The sequence below is a fragment of the Ascaphus truei genome, chromosome 4, assembly GCF_040206685.1.
Source record: "Ascaphus truei isolate aAscTru1 chromosome 4, aAscTru1.hap1, whole genome shotgun sequence".
Taxonomy (NCBI): Eukaryota; Metazoa; Chordata; class Amphibia; order Anura; family Ascaphidae; genus Ascaphus; species Ascaphus truei.
The window spans coordinates 77,169,006-77,193,167 of NC_134486.1; the positions used below are offsets into that span (position 1 = coordinate 77,169,006).

Below are 24,162 nucleotides of genomic sequence, written 5' to 3' on the forward strand. Positions count from 1 at the left end.
TGCAGGATTTCATAACATGTATTGAAGAATGATAATATAATTGAACCTGGTCTCCTAATTTAACCCAGACCTCCTTAACATTTTTATATATGCAGTAGGTGCCTCAAAGCTTTTACCTGCAGGCAACCTCACCACTGGGTGAGGGGTTTTCCTCTCTTTAGAGTGGAATGCCTATAACAAAGTGTGGTGAACCAAGTTACTGACATTTCCTAACCTCTACTACAGTACTCTTCTTTTAAGTTGGAAGGAGTAGTCTAGTGGTATATTGTTATTGCTTTTGAAGTAGGTGAACTTAGTTCAGAGTATCATCTCTTTGGCCAAGGTACATTGTCTACCAGTGTCTTCGTCACTAAAAATGTAACTGTAATGTCTATTTGACAGTGACTCATGACTTAAGAGACTGCATGCAGAACCAGGGCCGGAAAAAGTGATTTGTGGGCAAGTATATGCCCTACCCCGCCCCCAAATATATGCACTGCTCCCTCTCCCCTCTGGGCCCTACTAGTGGTGCGAGGCATGCAGGGCCTTACTCAGCAGTGGAGGGGGGCCACACAGGTGGCCTATTGCCGAAGTTAGGCCCCACTTCCGTTGTGGCCTATCTTCTGTATTAGGACTGCCGGGGCGGGCCCCCTCCAGGATCTTACAGATGGACGCATTCCACAGGTAGGATCTTGAGGGGGGGTGCAGAGTGGACACTATAGTACACTGTTTCCGCTGGTAAAATAAGTGCAGGAATAGTGCTCCAGTGTGTGGGAGGATGGGTCCCTAAAAGGTGTGTGCCCTGGTGCAGGTGAACTGACTGTAGTCAGTGCACTGTGCAAAACTGTACATTTAGCCAATATTCATAGGTCTTATATATCAGTAGCATTGAGGGTATTACTCTGAACACTCTCTCATTCTAGCAGCTTCAGAAAGAAGAGTGTAAAGGGCGCTCCTAAAAATGGAGTATAGATGCTTATTTATATAATATTGTGATACAGTAGTCAGTGAAAACGGATAGTGAGTAATAATATAATAATTCTAACGTGAGAAAATAGAAACACACATGTGAATAAAGTGACAAATATAAATGTGATTTCACGTGCTAACCATGTGCACATAGCATAAAAATTGGTGAAAAAATTAAAAGCAACTCAAAACCCTATGAGGAATGGTCCAAATTCTGCTTGAAGGTCAGTGTAGCAGAAGTTGGGGAGCCCAGTTTTCACCAGTTATGAAGAACATAAAGAGTACAGCACAGTGCAATGTGCTATATTTTTAATGTTTTTCATAACTGGTGAAAACTGCGCTCCCCAACTTCATTCTAGCAACTGTCTATAATGAGTGCCAGTCAAAGAAAAAGATTTGCTTGATAATTAAAGCCAGATTAATGTGCCACCTTGGGTAAGATGAACATAGCATCCTAAAACAAAGACTGTAAAATATTTTTCACTGTCCTGGAACAGGATTCATATTTCTGTTCCCCCCCCCCCCCCCCTTTTGCAGCTTCTGTCTGTCAGCTCCTTATTTCAGTATTTCAGCTGCATGTATATTTGCTCTGAAAACACACAGTGCCTGTGGAACCGATACATTTGTTGCATTTGGGCTTTCCAGTTAGCTCATAACCAGGTTGTCTTGGCAACCCCCTTAATCCCCCTGGTTTAGTGGAGTTTCCCTTACTCCCCTGTCTGTATTCACAGACAGTCTCATCCTCAGACTATTCCTGTTCCCAGAAAGCCATATATTTCCTTTCCGCCCAGGACACTGAGTGAGTATAGTACCTGCCTGCTAATACACTTGGCAAGGCCTTTCTGTTTTTACCACAGTCTTGCCCTGATATTAGCACTTCATCTGCAAGTACCTTTCATCCTATGACTTTCCTTCAATAAAGTTAAGAAAGACAAAAGGACTTGTGCTTTGGAAGAGGGAAGACATGAGTTAAGCTAACTGGAGCCATTCATACACCACACGTGACCCTGGCTCCAGGATATTCACTGTTTTTTATTGTTGATTCAGAACTTGGACATGGGCAGAGGTAATACACTAAACACGTATAAACGGTCGTTCAGTTTTTCAACATTGTTTGAATACTGGTTCCTCCTTAACAAAACCATAGAGATTAAGAGGTAGATTGCAATAATCATATTGACTTTGATGTACTTTATTAACATGAAAAATGTCGATTGCATACCTCCTATGTACATTCATGCAATAGCCTTTATTAAACATTAACATTTGCATGGTTACCATATTTCCTCATATTTGCAATTTCATTACATTACCGTAATCAGAATACATATTTGCAATTTGATCACATTAATCACGATACATTAATTTGTCTCTATTTTGCTGAATACAGTATTATTATCTTGGCTGTGTCAGCTGTCTTATAACTAGTAACTGTGAAAAATGGAGGTCATTTTCAAATATTTCAAACGCATCACTGTGCATCCTTCTTCCAGGGATAAGGGCTTTATAATGAAGAAGATTGATGGGGTAGACACCATCAAGTCTGAATGTCTAAAAAATGAATTCTGTGGCTTGATGGATATATTAGCAAAGCAAATGTTTTCAGAAACACTGTTGCATCCGTGCTGATGGCTTTCATAGTCATAACATGTCAAAGCTAGGCTCTTCTGAATCTCCCATTTAAATACTGCTTAAAACAAATGTCAAAGCTTAGACAACTGTGCTCAGTGGAGGACTTTAAGCACAAATTCCAGCCAGTGACGTTAATACCTAAACAGTCATATTAAGAAAAGGGGAAGACTGATAAACCCAATCACACATTGGGAAGGCAGCTGTGCTGTGGGCAACATACCAATCATCCTAAATACCTGAAAACAATTTCAATATTGCTGATTTTTCATGCCATTTTTCATGTCATTAATGTCAAAAGATTTACACTTTGGTAGCACATTAGTTTATACACATATACTGTATACAGAAATATGCTTGATTTCAAACACCCCCCCCCCCCCCGCCCCATTAAAAAAAAAAAATTCTGGGAAGATGATACAATAAAAATATATATTTTGCTAGTTTTCCCGAAATTTGCTGTAACAATCTATTTTTGGACAATATCCCTACACTTCGATACACTATCTATAAACAATTGTTGGGGGGGGGGGGGGTGTTTCAAAAGATTACTGGTGTATAATCAATGGAATATCGCCCAAAAATCTGAGGAACATGTATTAGAAGAAAATGTAACAGTAATAAAATAAAAAATGTTCTTCAATTACCATGGTGATAGCATTTGCACCTATTGTACTCACTTGTGACGCATTCATCCCTTTAAAATAGAGGAACAAAGTTCATCAATAGTGCTCAGAATAACTGTAGAGGAATATTTGTAATAATGTCAATGTAGACTTTCTTGATTGAAGATATAGTGATGCAGGCGTCTGTTATAACTGTGAGTAATGTGTGTATAGGTGAGCGTAGTGTATAAGACATATATATTGAAGTCCTAGGGGTGCTGTGAGTGGAGAATGATTAGCTCCAACACATTACTCCTAATGAGGACAATGTCACACACGCTTGCAACCACCTTGAAAATACACCTTCCAGCAAAGAAAAGGATAAAAAACTCACATGAGCAAAGCCTGTCTTCTTCTTGTTGGTGGCGTGCATCCGTGATATTGATGAGTAGATGAGTATGCTGCAGGACGCAGTGTGTCAGGGCACAGCCAAAGATGATCAGGATAACAGCTTGTGGTAAAAAGTAATCTTTATTCGAACATCATGGTGCAGACAGGATAATGGAGGGTAGCTCTTACGCGTTTCACGCCTAGCTGGCGCTTCGTCAGAGAGTGAAAAAGTTATGCTGGGACCCCCCTGATATAGTACTACTAATTCTGATTCAAATCACTCACAGCCGCGGCTCCGTTGGCCGGAAATGACGAAACCGGAAGTTGAAAACCGGAAGTGACGCAACGGACTCCATAGTTGTTTACATGCTAAATTTGTAGTCATGGAGACCGCAGCGTCATCCCTCGGTCTCAATGAGGGGAAAAGTGTTACTCACGGACCCAGCATTATCACCCCACCATACAAGAAAATACATCAACGGTGGTGGTTTAAAAACAATAGTTAAAATATAACAATTATGCATATACTGAAGACTTAGTAGTGGATAAATAGAATGTTACCCATAATGCATGATTGCACTTTTGTAATTAGAGCTTTATTAGAGCTTTATAGAGCTTTTTGTTTTGTTGAAAATTAATAAGGAATAAATGTAATAATACCAAATCTATCATCTCTAATTGGTTGTTTGTATACAATTTGGCAATCATACATAATGGGTTCATATGTTGGTGAACCAAATACCAAATTTTTTGCTTGACACAATGCACTTATAACAATTATACATTTCTGATGAGTATTTTTACTGATATTGAAAAGCAACTAACTGGCAATGTTGGATCAATAGATACATTCATGTTTTTAGATAATATTATAGTTGTTTTCAATAGTAATTATGAGACATGAACACAGTACATGTATGAAAAGCACAGACATACATCAATGTACAGTTGGTTAAGATCTGATGGTATATAACACATATACATATTAGTATATATTTTTATACATTGGATTATTAATAAAAGAAACATATTGACAGAAAAGAATACATATTTCACAAAAAATGTTTTAGCTCCCAATCTGTGTTTATACCCCCGGGTGCTAGAGACCCGAGGGTATAAATCCAGAACATTTCTCTCTGGTTCAGTATGTTCTCTCTATTGCCTCCTCTTCTATGTTTTGGGATGTGCTCTAGGGCACTGAATGTGAAGGTATCAATGGAGCCTCTTGGACAATTTGTGAAGTGTTTTGACACTGGTAAGTTGGGATCTTTCTTTTTTATAGATCGTAAATGCTCTGAAATTCTTATTTTTAGAGGTCTAATAGTCCTCCCAATGTAGGTGCTACCACAAGCACAATTGAGTTTGTATACAACATAGTTAGTGGAACATGTCATAAAGTGTTTCAACTTATACTTTTGTTTAGTATGTTTACTAGTAACTGAAGATAATGGTGTTGCATATTTACAATATGTGCATTTACCACATTTGTGAAAACCTTTTGGGAGACTGTCTTGAGATGTATTTTGTCCTGCAGAAAATAAACTTGGAGATAAATGATATCCTATGGTTTTTGCCTTTTTGTATACAAATTTCGGTAAGTTGTTTGTGACTGATTTTAGTCCTTTGTCTAACTGCAGAACCCTCCAATGTTTTTCAATAATGTTTTTGATTTTTATGGCTTGGTTGCTAAAGGTAGTAATGAAGAGTGGGGTTTCAGATTCAGATACTGCTGTGGTGTTATTTGTAGTGTTTTTCTTCCGTTTTGGATTTTTTAGAAGATCTAAGCGATTTGATTGTAATGCATGTATGAAGGCAGAGTGGATATCTTTTTCCAGATACCCTCTGTTTCTGAACCTCTCACTCAGTATCTCCGACTGTTGTATGAAGGCTTCTTCAGTAGAACAAAGTCTTCTCAGTCGGAGATATTGACCTTTGGGTATGCCTCTTAGCAGGGGTCTTGGATGACTACTATTTGCTCTTAGGAGAGAGTTGCGGGCATTGGTTTTACGGAATAGATTCATTTGAATAGTACAATTCACATCAATGAATAATTTGATATCCAAAAAGTCTATATGATTGATGTTTATCGAAGATGTGAATTTTAAATTGAAAGTGTTATCATTCAAATAATTAATGAAGGCTGCTAGTGTGTCATGGTCTCCCTCCCATATCAGGATAAGGTCGTCTATGTAACGGCGATAAAAAATGATGTTCTTGCGATAAGGGTTAGTGTCACCGAAAATGTGTTTGTTTTCCCAGAAACCCATGAAAAGATTTGCGTAAGAGGGAGCGAAGGAAGTACCCATGGCAGTGCCCTGTTTTTGAAGATAAAAGTGTTGGTCAAAAAGGAAATAATTGTGCTGTAATAAAAATATTATACAATCCAACAGAAAAGTGATTTGTGCAGTGTGAAGATTTGATAAATTAAGGAAATGAGTGACAGCTAAAATGCCGAGGTGGTGACTAATAATTGTGTATAAGGATGATACATCTAGTGTTACCCAAGTGTAATTATGATGCCAAGTGACCTTCTGTAACATATTTAATAGTTGTGTAGAATCTCTGATATAGGAAGGGAGAACCACCACTAGTGGTTGTAAATATACATCCACGTACCTAGATACACCATCTCCCAAAGATCCAATGCTAGAAATTATTGGTCTACCTGGCGGATTGTCCAGGGACTTATGGATCTTTGGGAGATGGTGGAAAATAGGCACAGTGGGAAAACGGTTGAATAGATATTGGGATTCTTGAATTGATAAAACCCGCAACTCTCTGCCAAGATCAATAAGTGTTTGTAACTCTCCAAGGAACAGTGATGTGGGGTCCTTTTCCAACCTACAATAAGAATTGCTGTCACTTAATTGTCTTATTGATTCTTTGTAGTAATTTTCTTTAGACATTACTACAACTGCACCACCCTTGTCAGCATTTTTTATAATTATTGTGTTATTGTGTTTAAGCTGAAAAAGAGTGTTCCGTTCCGTTGTAGTCAAATTGTCAGGTTTGATACTTGAAAAGGTGTACCCCTGGGCTAAAGTCTGTAGGTCACGTTCAACTAATTTCTCGAAGGTCTCTAGGTAAGGCCCCTTGTTATATGTTGGGCAAAATGATGATCTATTTTTTAGTCCTGAGTGTTTTGTATGCGTAAGAAATAGACTAACATCCTCTGATACTCTTTCTTCACTTTCGGCTAACAGATCATTTAAATCTTGAACAATGGTAAGTTCATTGAAGTCTAAAGAGTGTATGTCCATCGTGTCCACCCGGGGCTCCCGAGGAGAAGCCTCGAGAGCCTGAGGCGGAGACGAGGGACACACAGCCTCCGACCTACTACTAAACCATTTCTTTAACATTAATTTTCTAATAAATCTTTGCATATCAATTACAGTAGAAAACAGGTCAAAATTGTCATTCGGCGCAAAGTTTAACCCTTTATTCAACAAGTCCATCTCATCTGGGTTGAGGACTGTCCCCGATATGTTAATGACATTATTCTCTTGTGGATTCAAATGTCCATCTTTCTTTTCTTTTCCTTTTGGCTTTTTTCTTTTGGCCGAGCGCCTTGTTCTTTTAAATAGTTTTTTGGGGCCTTTGATTTGTATGAGGTGGAGGACTCATATCTCCTGGTATAAGAAGTGGATGGTCTAGATTCCTGGTCGCTGTTATCATGTGTATACCTCTCTGTGTCTGTGTCATTAGAAAAGGAAACTGATGATGGACGTCCTTCATTGTCTGAGATGTCGGACATACTAGAGTTGTCTGCTTTGTTTTTTAGGATGGATTTGTTCGGTGTGGATTTGTTGAAATTGTCTCTGTCTTTCTGTTGGTATCTTTTTTGATTTTTGTTTTTAAACGAGTTTCTATATTGATTAGGTTTTTGCCACATATAAACTTGGTTGTGTATGTAGTCTATTTTGTCTCGTTCATACTTTTTTTGTTTTTGTGTCATTAAGTCTTGTTCCATTGATTTAATATGTTTGCTCAATTTTTCATCACATGTGTCATATTCATCAAAGTTTTGTAAACTATTCAAATTCTTTTGAAGGTCTGTGACCGCTTTTGATGTGGTCTTTTTCTCATTTATCTTGTGTTCTATTATCAGGTCAATTAGTTTGAATGAGCATTCATCTAGAAGTTTAATCCACTTCAGCTCAAATTCTCTTGTTGGGAACCCAAATGATGGTGTTTTGGTAATGCGTAATCCCCGTGGTAGTCTATTCATTGACCGATAGTTCTCTAAGGTCGTAATGTCCCACCAGAGACGTATGTCTATTGATAGGGCTTTCTCAAATTGATTAAAGAACATAGGTAAATCAACCTCATCGTCATCAGTAGGTAATGTCAGTCCTTCAAAAACTTGTGCTGCTTGTTTACTGCGTCTGGAATTGTCTGTGCAAATGTGCGCATATGACTTGGATTTAGATTGGCTATTGTCGGAGTCTTCAGATAAGCAATCCATTGTCTGATACTGTCACCATGTGTTATATATAAAAAATGTATATCAATTCTTGATAGGGAGTCAGCTGAAATCCTTTTTCCAATAATGGATAAATCATACAGTCATGAGCTACTATCTGGTATATGCATTCAAATAGAGGAACAAAGTTCATCAATAGTGCTCAGAATAACTGTAGAGGAATATTTGTAATAATGGTAATGTAGACTTTCTTGATTGAAGATATAGTGATGCAGGCGTCTGTTATAACTGTGAGTAATGGGTGTATAGGTGAGCGTAGTGTATAAGACATATATATTGAAGTCCTAGGGGTGCTGTGAGTGGAGAATGATTAGCTCCAACACATTACTCCTAATGAGGACAATGTCACACACGCTTGCAACCACCTTGAAAATACACCTTCCAGCAAAGAAAAGGATAAAAAACTCACATGAGCAAAGCCTGTCTTCTTCTTGTTGGTGGCGTGCATCCGTGATATTGATGAGTAGATGAGTATGCTGCAGGACGCAGTGTGTCAGGGCACAGCCAAAGATGATCAGGATAACAGCTTGTGGTAAAAAGTAATCTTTATTCGAACATCATGGTGCAGACAGGATAATGGAGGGTAGCTCTTACGCGTTTCACGCCTAGCTGGTGCTTCGTCAGAGAGTGAAAAAGTTATGCTGGGACCCCCCTGATATAGTACTACTAATTCTGATTCAAATCACTCACAGCCGCGGCTCCGTTGGCCGGAAATGACGAAACCGGAAGTTGAAAACCGGAAGTGACGCGACGGACTCCATAGTTGTTTACATGCTAAATTTGTAGTCATGGAGACCGCAGCGTCATCCCTCGGTCTCAATGAGGGGAAAAGTGTTACTCACGGACCCAGCATTATCACCCCACCATACAAGAAAATACATCAACGGTGGTGGTTTAAAAACAATAGTTAAAATATAACAATTATGCATATACTGAAGACTTAGTAGTGGATAAATAGAATGTTACCCATAATGCATGATTGCACTTTTGTAATTAGAGCTTTATTAGAGCTTTATAGAGCTTTTTGTTTTGTTGAAAATTAATAAGGAATAAATGTAATAATACCAAATCTATCATCTCTAATTGGTTGTTTGTATACAATTTGGCAATCATACATAATGGGTTCATATGTTGGTGAACCAAATACCAAATTTTTTGCTTGACACAATGCACTTATAACAATTATACATTTCTGTTGAGTATTTTTACTGATATTGAAAAGCAACTAACTGGCAATGTTGGATCAATAGATACATTCATGTTTTTAGATAATATTATAGTTGTTTTCAATAGTAATTATGAGACATGAACACAGTACATGTATGAAAAGCACACACATACATCAATGTACAGTTGGTTAAGATCTGATGGTATATAACACATATACATATTAGTATATATTTTTATACATTGGATTATTAATAAAAGAAACATATTGACAGAAAAGAATACATATTTCACAAAAAATGTTTTAGCTCCCAATCTGTGTTTATACCCCCGGGTGCTAGAGACCCGAGGGTATAAATCCAGAACATTTCTCTCTGGTTCAGTATGTTCTCTCTATTGCCTCCTCTTCTATGTTTTGGGATGTGCTCTAGGGCACTGAATGTGAAGGTATCAATGGAGCCTCTTGGACAATTTGTGAAGTGTTTTGACACTGGTAAGTTGGGATCTTTCTTTTTTATAGATCGTAAATGCTCTGAAATTCTTATTTTTAGAGGTCTAATAGTCCTCCCAATGTAGGTGCTACCACAAGCACAATTGAGTTTGTATACAACATAGTTAGTGGAACATGTCATAAAGTGTTTCAACTTATACTTTTGTTTAGTATGTTTACTAGTAACTGAAGATAATGGTGTTGCATATTTACAATATGTGCATTTACCACATTTGTGAAAACCTTTTGGGAGACTGTCTTGAGATGTATTTTGTCCTGCAGAAAATAAACTTGGAGATAAATGATATCCTATGGTTTTTGCCTTTTTGTATACAAATTTCGGTAAGTTGTTTGTGACTGATTTTAGTCCTTTGTCTAACTGCAGAACCCTCCAATGTTTTTCAATAATGTTTTTGATTTTTATGGCTTGGTTGCTAAAGGTAGTAATGAAGAGTGGGGTTTCAGATTCAGATACTGCTGTGGTGTTATTTGTAGTGTTTTTCTTCCGTTTTGGATTTTTTAGAAGATCTAAGCGATTTGATTGTAATGCATGTATGAAGGCAGAGTGGATATCTTTTTCCAGATACCCTCTGTTTCTGAACCTCTCACTCAGTATCTCCGACTGTTGTATGAAGGCTTCTTCAGTAGAACAAAGTCTTCTCAGTCGGAGATATTGACCTTTGGGTATGCCTCTTAGCAGGGGTCTTGGATGACTACTATTTGCTCTTAGGAGAGAGTTGCGGGCATTGGTTTTACGGAATAGATTCGTTTGAATAGTACAATTCACATCAATGAATAATTTGATATCCAAAAAGTCTATATGATTGATGTTTATCGAAGATGTGAATTTTAAATTGAAAGTGTTATTATTCAAATAATTAATGAAGGCTGCTAGTGTGTCATGGTCTCCCTCCCATATCAGGATAAGGTCGTCTATGTAACGGCGATAAAAAATGATGTTCTTGCGATAAGGGTTAGTGTCACCGAAAATGTGTTTGTTTTCCCAGAAACCCATGAAAAGATTTGTGTAAGAGGGAGCGAAGGAAGTACCCATGGCAGTGCCCTGTTTTTGAAGATAAAAGTGTTGGTCAAAAAGGAAATAATTGTGCTGTAATAAAAATATTATACAATCCAACAGAAAAGTGATTTGTGCAGTGTGAAGATTTGATAAATTAAGGAAATGAGTGACAGCTAAAATGCCGAGGTGGTGACTAATAATTGTGTATAAGGATGATACATCTAGTGTTACCCAAGTGTAATTATGATGCCAAGTGACCTTCTGTAACATATTTAATAGTTGTGTAGAATCTCTGATATAGGAAGGGAGAACCACCACTAGTGGTTGTAAATATACATCCACGTACCTAGATACACCATCTCCCAAAGATCCAATGCTAGAAATTATTGGTCTACCTGGCGGATTGTCCAGGGACTTATGGATCTTTGGGAGATGGTGGAAAATAGGCACAGTGGGAAAACGGTTGAATAGATATTGGGATTCTTGAATTGATAAAACCCGCAACTCTCTGCCAAGATCAATAAGTGTTTGTAACTCTCCAAGGAACAGTGATGTGGGGTCCTTTTCCAACCTACAATAAGAATTGCTGTCACTTAATTGTCTTATTGATTCTTTGTAGTAATTTTCTTTAGACATTACTACAACTGCACCACCCTTGTCAGCATTTTTTATAATTATTGTGTTATTGTGTTTAAGCTGAAAAAGAGTGTTCCGTTCCGTTGTAGTCAAATTGTCAGGTTTGATACTTGAAAAGGTGTACCCCTGGGCTAAAGTCTGTAGGTCACGTTCAACTAATTTCTCGAAGGTCTCTAGGTAAGGCCCCTTGTTATATGTTGGGCAAAATGATGATCTATTTTTTAGTCCTGAGTGTTTTGTATGCGTAAGAAATAGACTAACATCCTCTGATACTCTTTCTTCACTTTCGGCTAACAGATCATTTAAATCTTGAACAATGGTAAGTTCATTGAAGTCTAAAGAGTGTATGTCCATCGTGTCCACCCGGGGCTCCCGAGGAGAAGCCTCGAGAGCCTGAGGCGGAGACGAGGGACACACAGCCTCCGACCTACTACTAAACCATTTCTTTAACATTAATTTTCTAATAAATCTTTGCATATCAATTACAGTAGAAAACAGGTCAAAATTGTCATTCGGCGCAAAGTTTAACCCTTTATTCAACAAGTCCATCTCATCTGGGTGGAGGACTGTCCCCGATATGTTAATGACATTATTCTCTTGTGGATTCAAATGTCCATCTTTCTTTTCTTTTCCTTTTGGCTTTTTTCTTTTGGCCGAGCGCCTTGTTCTTTTAAATAGTTTTTTGGGGCCTTTGATTTGTATGAGGTGGAGGACTCATATCTCCTGGTATAAGAAGTGGATGGTCTAGATTCCTGGTCGCTGTTATCATGTGTATACCTCTCTGTGTCTGTGTCATTAGAAAAGGAAACTGATGATGGACGTCCTTCATTGTCTGAGATGTCGGACATACTAGAGTTGTCTGCTTTGTTTTTTAGGATGGATTTGTTCGGTGTGGATTTGTTGAAATTGTCTCTGTCTTTCTGTTGGTATCTTTTTTGATTTTTGTTTTTAAACGAGTTTCTATATTGATTAGGTTTTTGCCACATATAAACTTGGTTGTGTATGTAGTCTATTTTGTCTCGTTCATACTTTTTTTGTTTTTGTGTCATTAAGTCTTGTTCCATTGATTTAATATGTTTGCTCAATTTTTCATCACATGTGTCATATTCATCAAAGTTTTGTAAACTATTCAAATTCTTTTGAAGGTCTGTGACCGCTTTTGATGTGGTCTTTTTCTCATTTATCTTGTGTTCTATTATCAGGTCAATTAGTTTGAATGAGCATTCATCTAGAAGTTTAATCCACTTCAGCTCAAATTCTCTTGTTGGGAACCCAAATGATGGTGTTTTGGTAATGCGTAATCCCCGTGGTAGTCTATTCATTGACCGATAGTTCTCTAAGGTCGTAATGTCCCACCAGAGACGTATGTCTATTGATAGGGCTTTCTCAAATTGATTAAAGAACATAGGTAAATCAACCTCATCGTCATCAGTAGGTAATGTCAGTCCTTCAAAAACTTGTGCTGCTTGTTTACTGCGTCTGGAATTGTCTGTGCAAATGTGCGCATATGACTTGGATTTAGATTGGCTATTGTCGGAGTCTTCAGATAAGCAATCCATTGTCTGATACTGTCACCATGTGTTATATATAAAAAATGTATATCAATTCTTGATAGGGAGTCAGCTGAAATCCTTTTTCCAATAATGGATAAATCATACAGTCATGAGCTACTATCTGGTATATGCATTCAAATAGAGGAACAAAGTTCATCAATAGTGCTCAGAATAACTGTAGAGGAATATTTGTAATAATGTCAATGTAGACTTTCTTGATTGAAGATATAGTGATGCAGGCGTCTGTTATAACTGTGAGTAATGGGTGTATAGGTGAGCGTAGTGTATAAGACATATATATTGAAGTCCTAGGGGTGCTGTGAGTGGAGAATGATTAGCTCCAACACATTACTCCTAATGAGGACAATGTCACACACGCTTGCAACCACCTTGAAAATACACCTTCCAGCAAAGAAAAGGATAAAAAACTCACATGAGCAAAGCCTGTCTTCTTCTTGTTGGTGGCGTGCATCCGTGATATTGATGAGTAGATGAGTATGCTGCAGGACGCAGTGTGTCAGGGCACAGCCAAAGATGATCAGGATAACAGCTTGTGGTAAAAAGTAATCTTTATTCGAACATCATGGTGCAGACAGGATAATGGAGGGTAGCTCTTACGCGTTTCACGCCTAGCTGGCGCTTCGTCAGAGAGTGAAAAAGTTATGCTGGGACCCCCCTGATATAGTACTACTAATTCTGATTCAAATCACTCACAGCCGCGGCTCCGTTGGCCGGAAATGACGAAACCGGAAGTTGAAAACCGGAAGTGACGCGACGGACTCCATAGTTGTTTACTCAAAAATACTCATCAGAAATGTATAATTGTTATAAGTGCATTGTGTCAAGCAAAAAATTTGGTATTTGGTTCACCAACATATGAACCCATTATGTATGATTGCCAAATTGTATACAAACAACCAATTAGAGATGATAGATTTGGTATTATTACATTTATTCCTTATTAATTTTCAACAAAACAAAAAGCTCTATAAAGCTCTAATAAAGCTCTAATTACAAAAGTGCAATCATGCATTATGGGTAACATTCTATTTATCCACTACTAAGTCTTCAGTATATGCATAATTGTTATATTTTAACTATTGTTTTTAAACCACCACCGTTGATGTATTTTCTTGTATGGTGGGGTGATAATGCTGGGTCCGTGAGTAACACTTTTCCCCTCATTGAGACCGAGGGATGACGCTGCGGTCTCCATGACTACAAATTTAGCACGTAAACAACTATGGAGTCCGTCGCGTCACTTCCGGTTTTCAACTTCCGGTTTCGTCATTTCCGGCCAACGGAGCCGCGGCTGTGAGTGATTTGAATCAGAATTAGTAGTACTATATCAGGGGGGTCCCAGCATAACTTTTTCACTCTCTGACGAAGCGCCAGCTAGGCGTGAAACGCGTAAGAGCTACCCTCCATTATCCTGTCTGCACCATGATGTTCAAATAAAGATTACTTTTTACCACAAGCTGTTATCCTGATCATCTTTGGCTGTGCCCTGACACACTGCGTCCTGCAGCATACTCATCTACTCATCAATATCAGGGATGCACGCCACCAACAAGAAGAAGACAGGCTTTGCTCATGTGAGTTTTTTTATCCTTTTCTTTGCTGGAAGGTGTATTTTCAAGGTGGTTGCAAGCGTGTGTGACATTGTCCTCATTAGGAGTAATGTGTTGGAGCTAATCATTCTCCACTCACAGCACCCCTAGGACTTCAATATATATGTCTTATACACTACGCTCACCTATACACCCATTACTCACAGTTATAACAGACGCCTGCATCACTATATCTTCAATCAAGAAAGTCTACATTGACATTATTACAAATATTCCTCTACAGTTATTCTGAGCACTATTGATGAACTTTGTTCCTCTATTTGAATGCATATACCAGATAGTAGCTCATGACTGTATGATTTATCCATTATTGGAAAAAGGATTTCAGCTGACTCCCTATCAAGAATTGATATACATTTTTTATATATAACACATGGTGACAGTATCAGACAATGGATTGCTTATCTGAAGACTCCGACAATAGCCAATCTAAATCCAAGTCATATGCGCACATTTGCACAGACAATTCCAGACGCAGTAAACAAGCAGCACAAGTTTTTGAAGGACTGACATTACCTACTGATGACGATGAGGTTGATTTACCTATGTTCTTTAATCAATTTGAGAAAGCCCTATCAATAGACATACGTCTCTGGTGGGACATTACGACCTTAGAGAACTATCGGTCAATGAATAGACTACCACGGGGATTACGCATTACCAAAACACCATCATTTGGGTTCCCAACAAGAGAATTTGAGCTGAAGTGGATTAAACTTCTAGATGAATGCTCATTCAAACTAATTGACCTGATAATAGAACACAAGATAAATGAGAAAAAGACCACATCAAAAGCGGTCACAGACCTTCAAAAGAATTTGAATAGTTTACAAAACTTTGATGAATATGACACATGTGATGAAAAATTGAGCAAACATATTAAATCAATGGAACAAGACTTAATGACACAAAAACAAAAAAAGTATGAACGAGACAAAATAGACTACATACACAACCAAGTTTATATGTGGCAAAAACCTAATCAATATAGAAACTCGTTTAAAAACAAAAATCAAAAAAGATACCAACAGAAAGACAGAGACAATTTCAACAAATCCACACCGAACAAATCCATCCTAAAAAACAAAGCAGACAACTCTAGTATGTCCGACATCTCAGACAATGAAGGACGTCCATCATCAGTTTCCTTTTCTAATGACACAGACACAGAGAGGTATACACATGATAACAGCGACCAGGAATCTAGACCATCCACTTCTTATACCAGGAGATATGAGTCCTCCACCTCATACAAATCAAAGGCCCCAAAAAACTATTTAAAAGAACAAGGCGCTCGGCCAAAAGAAAAAAGCCAAAAGGAAAAGAAAAGAAAGATGGACATTTGAATCCACAAGAGAATAATGTCATTAACATATCGGGGACAGTCCTCAACCCAGATGAGATGGACTTGTTGAATAAAGGGTTAAACTTTGCGCCGAATGACAATTTTGACCTGTTTTCTACTGTAATTGATATGCAAAGATTTATTAGAAAATTAATGTTAAAGAAATGGTTTAGTAGTAGGTCGGAGGCTGTGTGTCCCTCGTCTCCGCCTCAGGCTCTCGAGGCTTCTCCTCGGGAGCCCCGGGTGGACACGATGGACATACACTCTTTAGACTTCAATGAACTTACCATTGTTCAAGATTTAAATGATCTGTTAGCCGAAAGTGAAGAAAGAGTATCAGAGGATGTTAGTCTATTTCTTACGCATACAAAACACTCAGGACTAAAAAATAGATCATCATTTTGTCCAACATATAACAAGGGGCCTTACCTAGAGACCTTCGAGAAATTAGTTGAACGTGACCTACAGACTTTAGCCCAGGGGTACACCTTTTCAAGTATCAAACCTGACAATTTGACTACAACGGAACGGAACACTCTTTTTCAGCTTAAACACAATAACACAATAATTATAAAAAATGCTGACAAGGGTGGTGCAGTTGTAGTAATGTCTAAAGAAAATTACTACAAAGAATCAATAAGACAATTAAGTGACAGCAATTCTTATTGAAGGTTGGAAAAGGACCCCACATCACTGTTCCTTGGAGAGTTACAAACACTTATTGATCTTGGCAGAGAGTTGCGGGTTTTATCAATTCAAGAATCCCAATATCTATTCAACCGTTTTCCCACTGTGCCTATTTTCCACCATCTCCCAAAGATCCATAAGTCCCTGGACAATGCGCCAGGTAGACCAATAATTTCTAGCATTGGATCTTTGGGAGATGGTGTATCTAGGTACGTGGATGTATATTTACAACCACTAGTGGTGGTTCTCCCTTCCTATATCAGAGATTCTACACAACTATTAAATATGTTACAGAAGGTCACTTGGCATCATAATTACACTTGGGTAACACTAGATGTATCATCCTTATACACAATTATTAGTCACCACCTCGGCATTTTAGCTGTCACTCATTTCCTTAATTTATCAAATCTTCACACTGCACAAATCACTTTTCTGTTGGATTGTATAATATTTTTATTACAGCACAATTATTTCCTTTTTGACCAACACTTTTATCTTCAAAAACAGGGCACTGCCATGGGTACTTCCTTCGCTCCCTCTTACGCAAATCTTTTCATGGGTTTCTGGGAAAACAAACATTTTCGGTGACACTAACCCTTATCGCAAGAACATCATTTTTTATCGCCGTTACATAGACGACCTTATCCTGATATGGGAGGGAGACCATGACACACTAGCAGCCTTCATTAATTATTTGAATAATAACACTTTCAATTTAAAATTCACATCTTCGATAAACATCAATCATATAGACTTTTTGGATATCAAATTATTCATTGATGTGAATTGTACTATTCAAACGAATCTATTCCGTAAAACCAATGCCCGCAACTCTCTCCTAAGAGCAAATAGTAGTCATCCAAGACCCCTGCTAAGAGGCATACCCAAAGGTCAATATCTCCGACTGAGAAGACTTTGTTCTACTGAAGAAGCCTTCATACAACAGTCGGAGATACTGAGTGAGAGGTTCAGAAACAGAGGGTATCTGGAAAAAGATATCCACTCTGCCTTCATACATGCATTACAATCAAATCGCTTAGATCTTCTAAAAAATCCAAAACGGAAGAAAAACACTACAAATAACACCACAGCAGTATCTGAATCTGAAACCCCACTCTTCATTACTACCTTTAGCAACCAAGCCATAAAAATCAAAAACATTATTGAAAAACATTGGAGGGTTCTGCAGTTAGACAAAGGACTAAAATCAGTCACAAACAACTTACCGAAATTTGTATACAAAAAGGCAAAAACCATAGGATATCATTTATCTCCAAGTTTATTTTCTGCAGGACAAAATACATCTCAAGACAGTCTCCCAAAAGGTTTTCACAAATGTGGTAAATGCACATATTGTAAATATGCAACACCATTATCTTCAGTTACTAGTAAACATACTAAACAAAAGTATAAGTTGAAACACTTTATGACATGCTCCACTAACTATGTTGTATACAAACTCAATTGTGCTTGTGGTAGCACCTACATTGGGAGGACTATTAGACCTCTAAAAATAAGAATTTCAGAGCATTTACGATCTATAAAAAAGAAAGATCCCAACTTACCAGTGTCAAAACACTTCACAAATTGTCCAAGAGGCTCCATTGATACCTTCACATTCAGTGCCCTAGAGCACATCCCAAAACATAGAAGAGGAGGCAATAGAGAGAACATACTGAACCAGAGAGAAATGTTCTGGATTTATACCCTCGGGTCTCTAGCACCCGGGGGTATAAACACAGATTGGGAGCTAAAACATTTTTTGTGAAATATGTATTCTTTTCTGTCAATATGTTTCTTTTATTAATAATCCAATGTATAAAAATATATACTAATATGTATATGTGTTATATACCATCAGATCTTAACCAACTGTACATTGATGTATGTCTGTGCTTTTCATACATGTACTGTGTTCATGTCTCATAATTACTATTGAAAACAACTATAATATTATCTAAAAACATGAATGTATCTATTGATCCAACATTGCCAGTTAGTTGCTTTTCAATATCAGTAAAAATACTCATCAGAAATGTATAATTGTTATAAGTGCATTGTGTCAAGCAAAAAATTTGGTATTTGGTTCACCAACATATGAACCCATTATGTATGATTGCCAAATTGTATACAAACAACCAATTAGAGATGATAGATTTGGTATTATTACATTTATTCCTTATTAATTTTCAACAAAACAAAAAGCTCTATAAAGCTCTAATAAAGCTCTAATTACAAAAGTGCAATCATGCATTATGGGTAACATTCTATTTATCCACTACTAAGTCTTCAGTATATGCATAATTGTTATATTTTAACTATTGTTTTTAAACCACCACCGTTGATGTATTTTCTTGTATGGTGGGGTGATAATGCTGGGTCCGTGAGTAACACTTTTCCCCTCATTGAGACCGAGGGATGACGCTGCGGTCTCCATGACTACAAATTTAGCATGTAAACAACTATGGAGTCCGTCGCGTCACTTCCGGTTTTCAACTTCCGGTTTCGTCATTTCCGGCCAACGGAGCCGCGGCTGTGAGTGATTTGAATCAGAATTAGTAGTACTATATCAGGGGGGTCCCAGCATAACTTTTTCACTCTCTGACGAAGCGCCAGCTAGGCGTGAAATGCGTAAGAGCTACCCTCCATTATCCTGTCTGCACCATGATGTTCGAATAAAGATTACTTTTTACCACAAGCTGTTATCCTGATCATCTTTGGCTGTGCCCTGACACACTGCGTCCTGCAGCATACTCATCCCTTTAAAATACACCATAGACTCTTTAATCTAGCAGCAATCACTGCAATGGGAGCCATACTTTCTTCTAAACTCATTCGCATACTTTTATTTTTTGTACTCTGTGCTGAAGAAATATCCAAAACACTGGAAGTAATTAAAAAAAACAAAAAACTAATACTTTATAAATGAACAGAAAGCTCTAAAACGGTTTACAGTATTTGCATTAGTTATTGTATTTTTCTGTGCATTTGCTAGATTGGTCAAGACGAGTACATCACATCCTTTTCGAGTCTGTTTTGATTAGTTTTCTATAAGCTACTGTATTAGGTATTGAAGTACAACATGGTTTGCAGGAATTTATATAAAAGAATAAATTGAGAACCGCACAGCCAGTCAGATGATATTTATTTATTTTATATAAAATTGTGCTGATTGTAGCAGAGGTTCCTTTAATTGAAGGCATTTCATGCATCGTGCAAATGATGACAATTTGTATGGTTATTTAAAATATAAGAATAAAAGCGTTTATTTTGCTCAAATCTTCAAAAATGTCTTTTTATGCTTGGTTGTTGCAGATGGACCGCATAATCTACTGTGTCTTTTTGGAAGTTGATTACAAAATCTACAAGAAGAAAATTAGCGAGTTTTTCCCTAAAGGTACTGTATGTAAACGATTATTTTTGGCTATAGACTCTCCTGAATGCTTTGTATGTAATAAAACATCATGGTCCATATTTCCTTTGCTGCGTTATGTTATAAAACATCTTTTGGGACTGTAGGATACCTTAGGATAGTTACATGGATGTTTTTTTATGGCAGAGTAGATCTTAAAAAATATGGGCCCTTATGCACTATGATAATCTATTCCGCAGACCTTTTACCCTTTGGAATATATGTCACAGTTAAATGACAAGATTTGTCAGGGATAATTTTATTGGTGCAGATATCAGAATAGCGATCACACATGCTTGAATAGCGATCACACATGCTAGTCTGCCTATTTTCTGTATGAACTTCAAATACAGTAAATTCTACTACTTCATCTTTGTCTATATTGCATCACTTTTTAATCTGCATTCCCGTAGTCCTACTCCATTGTGAATTAATTTAATGTTCTTGACACAACAGCCCTTCTAAACGAATAGGGGCCTATTCTATAAGCATCGATAAGCCACTTATCGAGTACTTATTGTCCAAAATGCCTACTGCTATTCAGTAAGCCTCGATAAGTGGGCGATCTACCACATTCTCAGCCATCAAAAAAAGATCGCTGGGTGAGCGGCAATAAGCCACTTATCAGCATGTTCTGAAACTTGTGCAATTCTATTAGCCTCGATTAGCTTATCGAGGCTAATCGCGGCTCTAGAATGGTGAGTTTCTTCCACACCAGGAAAAGTTGGTGTGAGGCTTGTGAGAAGCTGTCTTACTTTAAGGGATGATGTCAGATCCTTTTGCACTAATGTGACCTATCACATGGTACAGCAACCAAAGGGATTGTCTTCAATCCCATTGGCAGTAATACCATGTGATATGAGACATGTGGTTTTAAGGATGTGACATATCTCCCTTGGAGATGACGTTACATTCTTTAAAAAAAAAAAAGAGACGGGCACATGATACAGCATCCAATCAGATTGGAGCTGTACCATCTGACCCTAAAATATGATGTCACAGGCCCTATATAAGGCCTGTAACATTTATTTGAAGGTTAAGACTTCTAAAGGTAAGATAAATATTGAATGTCTTTTTTCAGGCGTTTTCATTGTACAGTATGTATTTGTTTTTATGTTTGTGGTTGCCCATTGACTGATAATGTAGTAATCTGTGCCCAGGGTACAGATAAATACAGTGACAGCCAATGCATTTTTTGGCAAATGCTTGTTTTCTTTGATTGTTATTTTTTTTATTTCTGTTTATTGTTTGTATCAAATTGTTTGGAGTTTGGATGGCTTGTTTTTAGTAGATTTTAGGATTGCTGACGTTTTAAATTAATTATTTGTTTTGTTGGCTAGTGGTTTAAATTAATTATTTGTTTTGTTGGCTAGTGGTTTTATTTATTTAATTGATTTGTTGGCTACTCGTTTAAATAAATTAATTGATTTGGCTACTGGTTTTATTTCTTTAATTGGTTGGATAGATGTTTATTTATTTGTATTCTTATGTTTTTGAATAACATAATAGTAATCATTTTGCTGTTTTAGTGATCAATTAATGTAATTGATGTGTAGTTGAGGCTTTTTAGTTCTTTTATTGTTGGGGTGTTTAGGTGCTTGTGTATTTCTTTGATTATTGTGTATTTTTGCCTTCATTATTTTTATTAGGTTGACCATTGAGTGATATAGTGGCTTATCATGCCCATATTATATGGGTATGATATACCACTGTGCTAATCAATGGGTTCAGGGTGGATATAGTGGGGCTGGGGTACGTGGTTAGGCCTCCAGGTTGGGTAGTGGGGGATTGGGGTTACCCCTTAATAAATATAGCGGTTATTAACCGCTGAGGTGATTAAGGGGTTAGGGGCCATTAGATTGTATTTTTTCTTGTATTCTTATCGGAGGACATGGACCTGCAGTATGCTGACGAGGACACACCTCCATGATAGCAGGGGTAAGTTGAACGTTTTATTAACTTTATTAATGCTGGCTGGCTAATGTTTGATTTTATAATGGACAAATGCATTATTATCCATTTTTGGATAATAGTAATTTTGCCCATTACTGTACTGTTTGTGTTTGGCGGGGTTGTTGGGGGTAGAGGAGGTGGATAGTAGGGTTGTTGTGTTTTAAAATATTTATTGTGGGTAACGAGGATGGGTGAAGTTGGCATTTGGCCCTTGGTGGGTGGTTATACCTACAGGGTGGGTAGCGGGATGGGTTAACCCCTTCATTACCGTAACGCTATTAACCGCTACGGTAATAAAGGGGTTAACGCCACCCGCAAACCCCCCTGCAAGGCCTAAACACCCACCAAGGGCCAAATAAAACCTTCACCCACCCTCGCTACCCACAATAAACTGTGCACTGGTGGTGAACCCCTTCATTGCCTTAGCGGCTAGCCGCTAAGGTAATGAAGCAGTTTTAATATACATTTTAATACTAGTGTAGATGAGCAGGGTGTCTCCAGAGCAGAACCGCGTTGATTTGAGGTCTGGGGACCCCCTGCTTCCCGAGATACAGGCCCCGTTATGGGGTGCCGGTATCTCCTATGCATTTAAATGTCTCGTGTCACGTGACCATGGGAATAAAATGTATAGGAGATATCGGCCTGTATCTCGGGAAGCAGGGGGTCCCCGGACCTCAAATCAATGCGGTTCTGCTCCGGGGACCCCCTGCTCATCTACATTGGTATTAAAATTAATATTAAAACATATCGATCTCTGGTGAGATTTGCACAGGGAGAGGCGAATCTCTCTGTGCATCTCTGTCTGCAGCTAAAACAAAACGCCGTATTTGGCCTTTTGAGAGAGCGATCATCACGTCGCCGGCTACTCGTCCGTTTTGGGAATTTTGCTATCACAGGTAATCGAGGCTTTCTGAATACCGTGATAGCAACGCTCAAAAAACAAGGGGTGAAAACGGCCCGGCGATTTTTTTTATGAAGGCTTAAAGAATAGGCCCCACACTGTTTAAAAGTCTGTCCGATCATCACCATTCTCTCTATTTATTTATTTATTTATAAAATGTTTTACCAGGAAGTAATACATTGAGAGTTACCATTCGTTTTCAAGTATGTTTTCATTTACTTCGTATGGTGAATTCATTAAATGTTTCCTCAAATTACTTTTTTCTGCATGTTTAGTATAACGATACACAGATCAATTGTAGTGGAATGTCATAGGAAAGGGTACCTCGCTTTGCCCTTTTTGTAGGATATTTTGTGGGGGTGCTTCCATGGATTTGGGTTTAAACTAGAGGATACGGTTTCCAAGGGTAAAGAAATCCCAGTAGTGGGTATTCCACATAAACGTTGCGTAGGAGTATTATATTATGATTGTTTTAACCTCATAAAATGTCACTTTTAATAAAGCATCCTATTAAAATGTACAGTACCCAAAAGATCTATTTAGCAAAATAAAAAATGTAACAGAAAGTGTTCAATTTACATGTGAATTTAGAAAAGTGTTTCAATAAACGCCTCTGACCCACGAAAACGTTTCTACCTGTAGTTATACACAGTATCTACTGTTACGATGTTAACACCTTGTTAAATATAGTCTTTCATGGGTCTGTGTGTATAAGTATACTTTATCTAAAAACTATTTTTTTTTATTGATGTTTAGGGTACATTTTAATTGCATGCATTATTAAAAAGTTAAGTTTTATGAGGTAAAAACAGCAGTTAAACATATCACTTGTGAGCACATTCACATATCTCAGACAGGCTGCAACCCTGTTTTTCACCATTAAATCATAGCATACAATGCTTCCAGTGCAGCTAGGGATTCTGAGTAATGACATGCAAATAAGCACACAATGTCACTCTTGACTTCATGTCCATTTTAACATGCATATTACAAAGCTTTACAGCACAACCTGGGTTGAAGAAGTGCATAGCCAGTAAAACCTACTCACGGACCGTTGTGTCGACCTTTTGGGGCTCTTCAGTGTGAGGCTCTTTATAATGGCTTTGCAATGTGAAGTTGGATTACGTTTCAACCACACATTATATAAATGATGGTGGGTTCAAAAGTGACAAAAACCCTCCACCGTACAGTACCGTCAAAGGAAGCCAGAAAATGCTATAATAAAGCATGAACAATGCTTAAAATAAGTATATAGCAAATAAAAATATCACTTGTGAGCACATTCACGTCTCCGACTGTTCTGCAACCCTG

General features: G+C 37.7%; 1 protein-coding gene across 2 annotated transcripts in view; it reads left to right on the forward strand.

Moving 5' to 3' along the window:
* The window catches only part of MACROD2 (mono-ADP ribosylhydrolase 2), a 1,806,074-nt gene that overhangs the window by 1,600,894 nt on the left and 181,018 nt on the right, over positions 1–24,162 (forward strand). For both annotated transcript variants that reach the window (XM_075596064.1, XM_075596063.1), the window contains exon 9: positions 19,901–19,982. In XM_075596064.1, coding sequence (XP_075452179.1) covers positions 19,901–19,982 — 82 coding nt within the window. The remainder of the gene's footprint in view (positions 1–19,900; positions 19,983–24,162) is intronic.